This window comes from Pseudophryne corroboree, chromosome 5 (genome assembly GCF_028390025.1).
Source record: "Pseudophryne corroboree isolate aPseCor3 chromosome 5, aPseCor3.hap2, whole genome shotgun sequence".
In the NCBI taxonomy this organism is placed as follows: domain Eukaryota; kingdom Metazoa; phylum Chordata; class Amphibia; order Anura; family Myobatrachidae; genus Pseudophryne; species Pseudophryne corroboree.
The window spans coordinates 769,946,313-769,959,007 of NC_086448.1; the positions used below are offsets into that span (position 1 = coordinate 769,946,313).

A 12,695-nucleotide genomic window follows, 5' to 3' on the forward strand; every position below is an offset into this window, starting at 1 on the left:
ATGTACTATATGTATGCCTATTAATGTTACATTTTTTGGCATTCTTTGTTTTTGTCTTGTGCCCAGTATGTACAACATATATGATGTACAATGCGCCATGTTTACATATATAATTGTAGCAAATCTGCTGTTCAGTATTACTATCCTAATATGGGAGATTGTCTGCTTTTTAGATGTAAAGCTTAGTTTAAAAATAAATAAATACTGTAACTATAGATTATCACAGTACAGTTCATTCTGAGCTACAGTATAATAATCGGCTTTATCCAATTTGGTGGAATATTTAATTGAAAAAAATTATATTTGGATGCGGCAGGACTTCCGGTTTTGACGGAGGAAGAGAGGGAATCTCTGACGACGCCAGTTCAGGAACCTGAATTATTATCCCTGATTAAATTATTGAAAAAAGGGAAATCTCCTGGATCGGATGGTTTTGGGGCAGAGTATTACCGAATGCTGGCTCCTCACTTGATGCCTTACATGCTAGCTCTTTTTAATTCTTTATTACTAGGGAATCCAGCCCCGACTGGGTTTGATGAAGCGAGAAAAGTGGTATTTCCGAAACCGGGAAAAGATCCCAAATATGTCCAATCTTATAGGCCGATCTCCCTATTGAATCAGGACCTAAAATTATTTACCAAATTATTAGCGTTTCGACTTCAGCCCATTCTGCAGCAAATTTTACACCCAGCCCAAAATGGGTTTGTTAGAAACAGAACTTCAGTACATAATGTCCGTACCTTATTGGCGGCGATACATAGCTCAAAACAATCAAAATATAAAAATGCCCTTATAGTCAGTTGTGATGCAGACAAGGCATTTGACCATGTCTCCTGGGCGCATATACTGCGAGTCTTACATGCCCAACACTTTGGTACTCAGTTTATTGATATTTTTATAACATTGTATGCCACGCCACAAGCTTTTATCACAATTAATGGATTAAACACCAAATCATTTCAGCTATTTAGGGGGACAAGACAGGGCTGCCCCCTCTCCCCTTGCTATTTAATTTGGCTTTGGACCCACTCATACGCACGTTCATAAATGATATAGCTTGGAAGGGTATCAAAGTGGGATCTCATACCATAAAGGTCTCCGCATTTGCGGATGATCTTCTACTGTATTTCAGTGAGCCTATAACATCCTTTCCCTCACTACTGACCGCATTAGAGACTTTCAATTTAATATCAGGATTTTTAATTAATTTTGACAAGACGGAGGCACTGGCATTGGGAGAAGATGCGAGCATGGGTTGGGACGATAAGTTCCCATTTAAATGGGCGCATAATTGCATAAAATATCTTGGTATACGTGTGTCAGCTAACCCCTCAGAAATATATTCTTTAAACTTTTCTCACTATATTAATAAGATGGTCGAGGACTTTACGAGATGGCAACACCTGCCAATTTCTTATTTGGGTAGGTGTCATTTGTATAAAATGGTGTCTTTTCCTCGCTTACTTTACCCGATACCGATGCTTCCGTTTTTGCTGTTGAAAAAAGATATTCATACAATAAAGCCATTACTAAATTTATATGGGCGAATAAGCATCCTCGTATAGCTTTATTTAAATTAAAACAACCACCCTCACTTGGAGGAGTCACTCTTCCCTGTCCGGAGGACTACTCCTTAGCGGCTAATTATAGATGTGCCCTAGATTGGATAGGTGGGGGAGACAATTTCGTTGATAAGGCACTGGAACAGGCTTTACTGCCTAGTCATGATTTGCTACAGATATTACATTTCCCGAACTCCTCGATGCTACAGGATATTAAATCAATTCCATTGTTATATGCTCCTTACAAGGCGTGGCATCAAATTAGAAAACGTTCTAAACTCACTCTGGCACATTCCTTGTTTCAGCCCTTATTAGGGAATCCAGCCTTCCAGGGAGGAGAGGCGGTTGAGGTCTTTCATAGTTGGCACCTCCGGGGTCTCCGGTCCTTATTTCAATTTTTGAATGATGATTGTTCAACGGTATTATCATTGTCCCAATTACAAGCTAGATACCCGACCTTAAATTTCCCCTTTTTTGCATATTTTCAGATGCGTAGTTTGGCCACATATGTTATTACTCACCTGCAGCCTATTGATCTTACTTTTCCACTAGATGGTATTGTACGACGACGTTTAGACTCCCCCATTCTACATCATTGATTTACTCTTATATCAGACGGAAGATTGACTACACTAAACTCACCACGGGCATAGTTAAATGGAAAGATGTCTTTACGGGAGTAGATTTGCACACTATTATTAAATGGTCTAATTAGCTTAATAAGCAATTGGTATCTTCCTCATATGCGGAGATGCATTTAAAAATTTTACATAGAGCTTATTATACCCCTCGTCTGCGATTCCTTACAGGGGCAGCAGACGACTCTCAATGCTTTAAATGTAGGTCCCCTGATGCTGATATTATACATTGTTTATGGTCTTGCCCAATTATACAATCATTCTGGGACCTGATACAGACATACATCAAAGTTAACCTGGGTGTACCATTTACAATGTCAATGGCATGGGCCTTTTGGAATTTTATAGAACCTCAGACTCCGGCTCTGCCCAAGGGCAACAGATTGCTTCTGGCTCGCATCTCAGCAGCAGCGAAAAAAACAATATTATCTCAGTGGATACAAAAAGATCATATTTCTGTGTCTCTTATGTTACCCCTGTTATTGTTCCTATTCCAAATGGATTGGACAGAATGCTCTTTAGATGTTGAGTCTCGGGCTACAATTTTTTTTTCGATATGGCTTCCCTTTTTAATTACATTGCCTGTTAATACCAAAGAAAGTATTCGTAAAGTAGTAAGATTGTCTACTTGGTATAATATGGCAACTCTCACCGATGGGTCACCACCGTTTTGAGCCTTTTTACATGGGTCTTTTGCCATTGGATGTCTACTACGCCACTTCTAAATTTAGCCATACATGTGTGTAATTGATTTATTTTGTTATACTGCATTTCAAGATTATTAGGGATTTGGCAATTTGGTTTCCCAATATTCCACAATTTAACATATCACTATAAGACACGGATGGTAGATTCGTCTGTTTGTCTTTAATTCTATGTGTTAATAATGTTGAATGTGTGTTGCCTCTCTTTGCTTCTTTTCAATAAACACAATTTAAAAAAGAAAAGAAAAAAATTATATTTATTTAATTGGACCACGATTTTGTTTAGACACAGCAAGGTCAGCAGAAAAGGGCTTCTGCAGCCTGGAACAGACCGTAACATGTCTGATACTGTGTAATGGCTTTACACACTGAGTAATGTTACTTTATTACTTGGCCCTAAAACAGGGCAATGTATATGTTAGACATAGAAATATATATTTCCTCTCTACAGATGTGTCCCTGAGGCAGCAGGTAACACAGCAACGTTCTCATTCCTGACACCGACTACCGTGACCATTTATTGAATATTATTTGTGTGCAAGTCAAGTTTTCTTGACTTGCACACAAATAATAGCTACCTCTATTATTCACAGCCCTGCCTCTGGTTGCCTCATTATAGGCACAGCCCCGCCTCTGGTTGCCTCATTATAGAAACAGCCCCGCCTCTGGTTGCCTCATTATAGGCACAACCACATCTCTGGTTGCATCATTATCAGCACCGCCCTAGCTATGTTTGCCTCATTATAGGTACAGCACCGCCTCTGGTTGCCTCATTAAAGGTACGTCCCTGCCTCTGCCTCATTATAGGTACAGCCCTGCCTCTGGTTGCCTCATTAAAGGTACATCCCCGCCTCTGCCTCATTATAGGTACAGCCCCGCCTCTGGTTGCCTCATTATAGGTACAGCTCCGCCTCTGGTTGCCTCATTATAGGTACAGCCCCGCCTCTGGTTGCCTCATTATAGGTACAGCCCCGCCTCTGGTTGCCTCATTATAGGCACAGCCCCGCCTCTGGTTGCCTCATTATTGGTATAACTTTTTATTAGTCGCATTGTTTCAAAAAGGGAATCCCTAAATCTCGGGGTGCCAGAATGGGGTGGAACATACTTAATGCTTTCACTCCCATTAATCAGTTTGTAAAAATATATGCAGTGTCTTGTTGGAATGGGCTTAAGTGCTTGTGTTCCCCATATGATGATATCGTCCAACCCTACCCCATCCTGGATCTGGGCAACAGCAAATATAAGAGGTAACTTTTACGTAATTTGTCCCGTTTCCCCCTCTTGTTCCCATGCAGTGCTTAGGATGAGAACCACTTGTCCTTAGTAGCAAAGTGGTGTAAAGGGCAGCCCTGCTTTTGATTGCCTCATTATAGACACACCCCTTTCTCTATGTAGCCTATCAGAAAACTTACAGTTGTCTCAATCTGCTACCTCTCTGTCTGCTCTCATATTTTTGGACGTTGGTTCTGGCCATGCTCCCAATGATGTCACTCTTCAGCCCCAGCGATGTTGTTCATGTTCCTTCTCCCAAGCTCTTGTATTGTAAGAGGAATAACATATGAATAAGTCTGACAGGGACGCTCTTGGAAGGAAAATGCATTATGGGGAATACATGACAAACAATGGTATTTCTGACAATAGTTTTTCTAGCACAGTCATAGAAATTAGGTAAAGTCCTACAGCAAGGATATTTTTAGACATACCTTAGAGCGTAATCTGCGTCTACAAACAACTGCACATTAAACAGTTATCTAACCAGACAGCACAAAACTAACATATGTTCATGTTTGCTGTGTGTTACAGCTGTATAGTTTATTCGGGATCAGTATGAAATACCTACAATCAAAATCCAGACAACAATTGACCGACTGTCAAAATACCGACATTTAAAATGTAGACAGTACAAAAAGTCAACACAAATTTTTCATTGTTTTTTGATGTGTATGTCGACATAGGTTGACATGGACACCGTATAAATGTACCGCTGCGCTCGCTGTGCTTTGGGCACGGTACCTCGCTGCACTCTGCACACTATTATGTTCCCCCTCCAAGTCCACTGGGATGGTAATTTATGAACAACTGAAAATTCATGTCGACTTTTTGATCTGTCGGCGTTTTAAATGACGGTATTTTAAATGTTGATATTTTGACCATGTCGGGATTCGGACCTTGTCGGGATTTTGACCGCCGGTCAGTGGTTTTCGGGTTTTTGACCATCAGGGTTTTGATTGTAGGTAAATTGACCGCATCCCGTTTATTCTGTATTTACCCTTTTTACGTTTCCAGCATGTAGTTAATCAAACTTCTCCATGGTTTTTAATATTGACCATCTGCAATGACTTTATTACCAAATTCAGTAAATATTCCTTGATGTGGAATGAAGTCCTTGATTGCCTACCTAGACAGAACCACAGCCAGTAGCTATGGTAGCTGGTCAAACCATTCTTATCGTATTACCATCACTGCTTGCATACAGCGGAGTCATTTACAAAGCAAGAAGGTGGAGGCACAGTACAGGATACTCTTGGTAGTGCCGTCAGCCTCAGTTCCCACCACATCTCGTAGGTTTAAGGAGCAAATACAAAAGCACAGACGGTGTGATGGAAAGTATGAAGCATGTGCCCATTTATTTGGAGCAGTGCAAATATTCTTTTCCGTCTCGCAGAGATTTGTTTAAATGAGATTTAAGGGGTGGAGTCTGCACATTTTAGGTACATACATATTTGATCTGGTCTTAACCTATGTTTTTAAGGGGGCTCATCTTGCCGTTCCAGACAAACGTCGGTAGAGGAGTGCCTATCTTAGTATATAATAATATATTGCAAGGCTTCAGATACACAAAATACCATCTGCAGTGGAAACGGTCCAGTTTTCCTCTTCGCTTGGTCATTTTAAACCATAAATGAGACTGCCAACAGCCTTGCTTAGACTTCATGTTAGAGGCATGGGGTGATATTTCCATACTCCTAGATGTACCTCTACTTGACGTATCGAGGGGAGGGGAGCTCTTCTAGGAGCACAGGAGCAAGACCACAGCGGTTTGCAATGCATATAGCGTGGGCACCTCATGAATAAACACCCGTGTGTTAATAGTAGTTATTATAATGAAACACTGATTTATAAACTCATGCTCACGTCTTGCGTCTTTCCCAGGCCAACGTTCTGCCTGCTCATTGTGTAACACCTCTACGTCTTGGCTCGCAATCTGCTGATACGATTCCCGGGGATTCTCTTCACACTGAATTTCTCCAGCACAAAATACATGTTGGAAAAAAGACACGTCCTCCGTCCTGAGCGGCACAAATGAATGTGTCAGTCTCTTCAGAAATAATTTAGCACCTAGAAACATAGCGTTTGAAGGCATAAAAGCTTTGCCTGGCACAAGCCGTCTGCCAATTTTCCTTTTTGTTGCAAAGCCACACACCTTCTGCTATTTCATCTTTGGTTCTATTCTATATTAGCTTCCCGGGATTTCATTGTATACGCTTCCATCTCATCTGTGGAGAAGGGATCTCATGAATCCAACAGCCCTGTGCTAAAAGTAGAACGTCCTCGAGTATCCCGAGGCTTCTGACACTGCAGCTTCAGATCACGACCTCTTGTTCTAAATATGTTTTCCCCTGTGAAATATGCTCTCTTTCTCTAATCATTAAATCCTTTAATATGCTTAGAAATCTTACCTACCGGGTACCTCACATTCTGCGTTCCGTCTTCCACCCCAGTAATTCTGCCTCTTATATCCACCGGCTTGGAACACAGGCTGTAAGTAAAGATGATATAAATTGTATCGATGTGCATTTTTAAAATGAACATGCAGATGGAGCAGGCTTTGTTGAACGAATCAGCACTGCAGAGGACCCTAAGACAGAGTCTGCAGTGGACTCGTACTGGTGGAAGTTCTGTAGTTAATCCTTTACGGCAATGCAGTAAAGTCATCTGCATTTATATTTAACAAAGAATATGCATTTGCAATTTTTTATTATCATGTTGGTAAATATGGTACAAGCAGAGCTTCACGTCCAGGCATTCTTTACAAAACCTGTAGCTCTAGAATGTGTCCAGTGCTTTTAGGCAAAGCATAAAAGAGACCTACTGTATTACATGATACTGCCCCGGCATTACCAAGCAAAAGGAGGCGGTATCAGATGCAAACGCAGGATTTCTAGAGAAGGGATATCCAAATACAATCTACAGTCTCCCACTCTGCAAAACATTGAAGCAAGTGTGGGAGTCTGGGGGAGCAGTAGAAGAAAAGTGGGTGCTTAATGGGCAACCGGACACCCCCCCCCCCTCCCCCCCACACACACACACCTTCACGTTATCAGTCACCTGGAACTTTCGGGGGTGGAGTGGAGGGCTACACTATTGTCGTGAGCCTCCTGGCCATTCCGGGAGAGTAGGTGAGAATGATTTATAGGCACAATAATATTGCCATAGCCTCTTTAGAAATCATCTGAAACAAAACAGATTTATTTATTAACAGTTTCTTATATAGCGCAGCAAATTCCATTGCGCTTTACAACTGGATTTCTAGCTCTACAACGTACATGTTCCATTGTAGGAAACAATTTGCATCTAAGTCAAATTCCTCAGTCTGGTTAATACAGATAGGTGTCTCTTTCATTGATTTAATGTTACTGTACTGCTGAGGGTCAGAGTAATGTGCTGTCCTTTGTAAGGTCATAGGGCTTCCCAATGCCGCTCCTGACGTGTAGCCGACTGCCTGTCATTGTTATCTATACAGTACGTTTATCTGTTTGCATGTACTGTACATTGTCCCCCAGATATTAATAAGACTTGTATTCACTTTCATTTCTCCAGTAAGATGCACAAAAATCATATTTTGACATGTAATTCTCAAACATTATTACATTTATTGTGTCCACATGGTGACATGTTTAGCTGTGCATTATAGCCTTCTGTTATACTATATGTGTCTATATTTATATATACAGACAAATCCAGAATTTTGGCACCTCTCAAGAAACTGGGCAATAAGTCATATACAATAAAAAATACAGAAAATGATTCAAATGTTCCTCAACAATGTCAGGGGAAATTTCTTATCACTTCTATAGCAGACTTTGGGGGTCATTCCGAGTTGATCGCTCGTTGGCGATTTTCGCAACGGAGCAATTAAGGCTAAAATGCGCATGGTACGTAGTGCGCATGTGCTAAGTATTTTAACACAAAACTTAGTAGATTTACTCACGTCCGAACGAAGAATTTTCATCGTTGAAGTGATCGGAGTGTGATTGACAGGAAGTGGGTGTTTCTGGGCGGAAACTGGCCGTTTTCTGGGAGTGTGCGGAAAAACGCAGGCGTGTCAGGGAAAAACGCGGGAGTGTCTGGAGAAACGGGGGAGTGGCTGGCCGAACGCTGGGCGTGTGTGTGACATCAAACCAGGAACGAAACGACCTGAGCTGATCGCAATCTGTGAGTAAGTCTGGAGCTACTCAGAAACTGCTAAGAAATTTCTATTCGCAATTCTGCTAATCTTTCGTTCGCTATTCTGCTAAGCTAAGATACACTCCCAGAGGGCGGCGGCCTAGCGTGTGCAATGCTGCTAAAATCTGCTAGCGAGCGAATAACTCGGAATCACCTCCTTTATTCCTACAAGAGATTTTCATTTTATTAATAGTGTTTTTTTTCTAAAACATATATTGGTACCTCTAAAGAACATTTTAAACAAAACCAAAAGTATCGACATCCCTAAAGAATATTTTAAACAACCCTGAAGTAATTTGCAATAAAACTTCCAGGAACTCCATTGGTGGCTATAACCATTTCCTGTATTAATATGAGGTTACACACATGTAAAATCCCTTTGTCATCCATCAACATTTCTAAAACCAAATTGCTGGCAACTCAAATGAGACAGAAGCTTGTGGACCTACACAGATTAGAAACTGGTTATAGAACAATTAGTGGCGAGTTGAAATTCACATTCATCGCAAACGGAGAGATAATAAAAAAGCAAGAAAAACATGGAAGTGGACGCATAAGACTGCTGAGCCGAAGTACAGTGAAGAGGATGTAAGAGAAGCAAAGATGAACCCAAAGATCACAGTTTCAGTCTAGTTAGTTGAATCTTGATTTTAAAATGTCAAAATCTATTGTCAGACGCCATCTGCATAACCAGAAGCTTTATGGAAGATTTCCACAAATTAAGCTTTTCCAAAAAGCAAAGTACAAAATACAGCATCACTACTGCTAATTGTTGTTGGAACTACAAAGTCATGTGATGGGATCAGGTGAGACCAAAATTGTTTTTTTTGTCCATGCCCGTCATCGTCATATTTGACGCTGATTACAATTAAAGCACCTGATACCTACTGTCAAATGTGGTGGTGGATCATTAATGCTTTGCAGCTGTTATGCTGCTAGTGGTCATCAAGCTTTTGTGAAAATAAAAGGCATAATTTCACTCTTTACCAGATTTTAGACCAAAATCTATCTGCCTCTGCCGGACAGGGGACACTTTGTCATTGGTGGCCCTATCCGCAAGATAATCCCCAGATTTACATCAAAATGCACACTCTAATGGTTGTGGGAACACAAATGAAAGTTTTGCTACGACTCCCTAACTCTCTAGATTTGAACCCAATACAAAACCTGTGGTGTGTATTGAAGAGGGCAGTCCTCAAGCAATGACCCAAGCATATCAGGAAAGGGAAATGTTCTGCATGGAAGAGTGTTCCAAGATCCATGAGAAGTGTTCTCCAACCTTGTTAAGCATCGCAGAAAGTGGCCCTGTGCAGTTAATATTAAATACATAGTAACATAGTTGGTGAGGTTGAAAAAAGACCAGTAGTCCATCGAGTTCAACCTGAAGTATATTATATTCCCTATTCTATTCTGGTTAAAGGCTATATCCTCGGATATCTTTTTCTGTAATAAATTTATATAACCCATTTTTAAATGCATTGACAGAGTCCGGTCAAGTATTAATAATTGAAGTATCAATATGGAAGTGGTGTTTTTTGGTTTTTCATTTTGTTACAAAAGAGAATAATTTTTTTGGTTGCAGAACACAGCGGGAAAATAAAAACCAAGCGGTTTACTATTTTGTTTATGCATAAAATGTTACTCAGGTATATGTGGTGTATTTAATATATTGATTTTTGCTCATTTCCATGAAGGGTGCCAATAATTCTAATTTGTTTGTACATGGAATAAAAAATTATATTTGAATGAGAATTCAGCAGTGTGGAGATTACATTATAAGTATATTATTGAAGTAATCTGTTTGCTAATTTTCTATAAGCAATTGTCCCAGATCAAGGACCTGTTATTCACATTATTCACCCTAATATTTTACTTGTGCTTAATGTTATGTTTCCGATATTTGTAGGTTGTAGGAGGTAAAATGTCAGAGTCTGGTCACCTATGCGCTTATATCACCAAAGTGAAGAAAGGAAGCCTAGCGGATACTGTTGGACGCCTGCGACCGGGTGAGTATTTTTCTGTTTCTTTTTAATCTTTTACTGACACACACACACACACACACACACACACACACACACACACACACACACACACACTAATGTCAATTCTATTTGTCACAAACCAATTAACCTACCGATAAGTTTTTGGCTTGTGGGCTGAAACTGGTACCCCTTTAGTAAACTCAATGCAAACATGGCAGAACATGCAAACTCCACATAATAAAGCCGTAGGTGTAGTTAAACCCATGACCTTAATGCGGTGACAGCAATACTAACCATTGTGCTACTATGGTGCTCATTTATTTTCCTTTACCATCTCTGCATAATTAAAGTAAGTGATGTTAAATGAGGGATCCTGTCAGGAATCCCGACACTGCTTGGAATGCTGGCACCAGCATCCCGACTGGGTTTACAATCTCGGCACCGGAATCCCGGCAGGGATTCCAGACAATTGAATTCCGGGTAACCGCGGGGAAGGGGGGGAGGGGTGTTATTAGTGTTGGGCTGTGCGTTAGGATTAGGCTGGGGGGTGGTTAGCGGATAGGATGGCACTGTACATGTACGCAACTGTATATAACGGTTTGGGGCTGTAATGCCGGCGGATGGGATCCTGGAGTGAATGCCTCCAGTGGAGGGGGGGGGGGGGAGCAACGGAGCCCCTTGCGGGCTTGGTGGCTAGCCACATGTTCTATTCCCGCTCTATGGGAATAGCCCCTGCTAGCCGTCATTCCGGCTGTCTGCATTGTCAGCGGTCGGGATTCCAGCGTCTGTATTCTGACTGCTGGGATCCCGACCGCTGGTAAATCAACTTCATCCCTATATAAAGTTACCACTGTTAGTCCGGCAAATTATCTGGCACAGTTCTGGAACCAAGGGTGCCGGAAAATCGGCGGTGTACCCGTAAAACGCATGTACTAACAGTTGATTTTTTTACATGAATTTTTAAATGTTAGTACATGTGGGTATTTAGCCCCGGAAACACAACATCGATTTATATCGTTTTTAGATTGATTAAAAAGAAGAGAAAAAAAATCAATCAAAATCGACCTTTTTGTAACTGTACCCCCAGGAGAAGTGGGTCTTATTTTGAGGTTTCTGATAGACCTCAGTGAGCTCACGGGGACATTTTGGAGACATTAATGTTCCTTGTATACATAAGAAGACATGATCACATTCTGGGAATGTCACACCACTACACCAGAAACAATTATTACAAGATACAACTCTGTTCTCTGTGGCATCAGGTCGCTAAAGAGCCGCTCGCGTCATTGTTATTCTCTCCAGAGGTGCCTGGTGTGCAGAGTTGGGGGTTACAAATGCGGGTATGTCAGTATGAATTAATCACTGTGTCGCCCTCTACTAAAGTCATGTCAGTTGCAAACACTGAGGAGTTTAAGTTCGTAGAAATGATTTATGTCGCTAATTTACTTTACAAGTCTTACAGTAATGTGTTAGTCACCGATGTTCCTTGTAGCTCCCCTTATTGCGGAGTAATATGTGTTGTGTCTGTGTTTGTTTGAAAGAAACCATAATGATTTCATTAGCATTTTTAGCGAAGTGTCTAAATATAGCCCTATATTTTCATATTTCACCTGCTTTTAATTAGCCCTTTCGGATAATTAGGGTAAACATCATCACAGAGCACCAGGTGTTAGGTGTTTGTACCGCAGACCTACCTTCATGCACAGCTTAACAATTCCGGCTTTTAAAATTGTACCACGTTTATAGTTCCCACCGGGATTTAAATGTAGTAACACAGCCATACTTATTACATCAATTATGACTTGCAATGTGTATATGTGTGTTAGCTTCTTAGTGAAAATAAGACAAATTTCTTCAGCAGGGTACATAGGGTTTCCATATACTTGCATTATGTCATATTATCATGGAGATTGCAGTTCACAAAGAAGGATCCTCTTCACAAGTTTTGATACATCTCCCCCCCCATATATTGCCTAGTGTGCACGGAACACACTATCATTTGTGCATCCGACAAACAATATATTCTACCATCATCTTTTGTGTACACACAATGGGAGGAATGTAATAGGGTGTGAGAATCTTAGCGGTCTATTCATGAAGCAGTGAAAAGTGTTCAGAAGTGAGCCAGTGGAGAAGTTGCCCATGGCAACCAGTCAGCATTGAAGTAACATTTGTAATTTGCATACTATATAACTGTATGGAGCAGCTGATTGGTTGCCATGGGCAACTTCTCCACAGGCTCACATCTCCACTCTTTTCACTACTTCATGAATAGACTCAAGAAAGTGAGAGATTTTGTGAGAGTTCTCCTGTTGTTTTTTTTTTTTAAAGTGGCAATCATTTACATGGCAAAATCAACCA

General features: G+C 40.8%; 1 protein-coding gene across 47 annotated transcripts in view; it reads left to right on the forward strand.

Annotated features, from left to right (window-relative positions):
* RIMS2 (regulating synaptic membrane exocytosis 2) overlaps positions 1-12,695 on the forward strand; it is a 995,106-nt gene that overhangs the window by 643,966 nt on the left and 338,445 nt on the right. For all 47 annotated transcript variants that reach the window (XM_063924252.1, XM_063924259.1, XM_063924274.1 and 44 more), the window contains one exon: positions 10,259-10,358. In XM_063924252.1, coding sequence (XP_063780322.1) covers positions 10,259-10,358 — 100 coding nt within the window. The remainder of the gene's footprint in view (positions 1-10,258; positions 10,359-12,695) is intronic.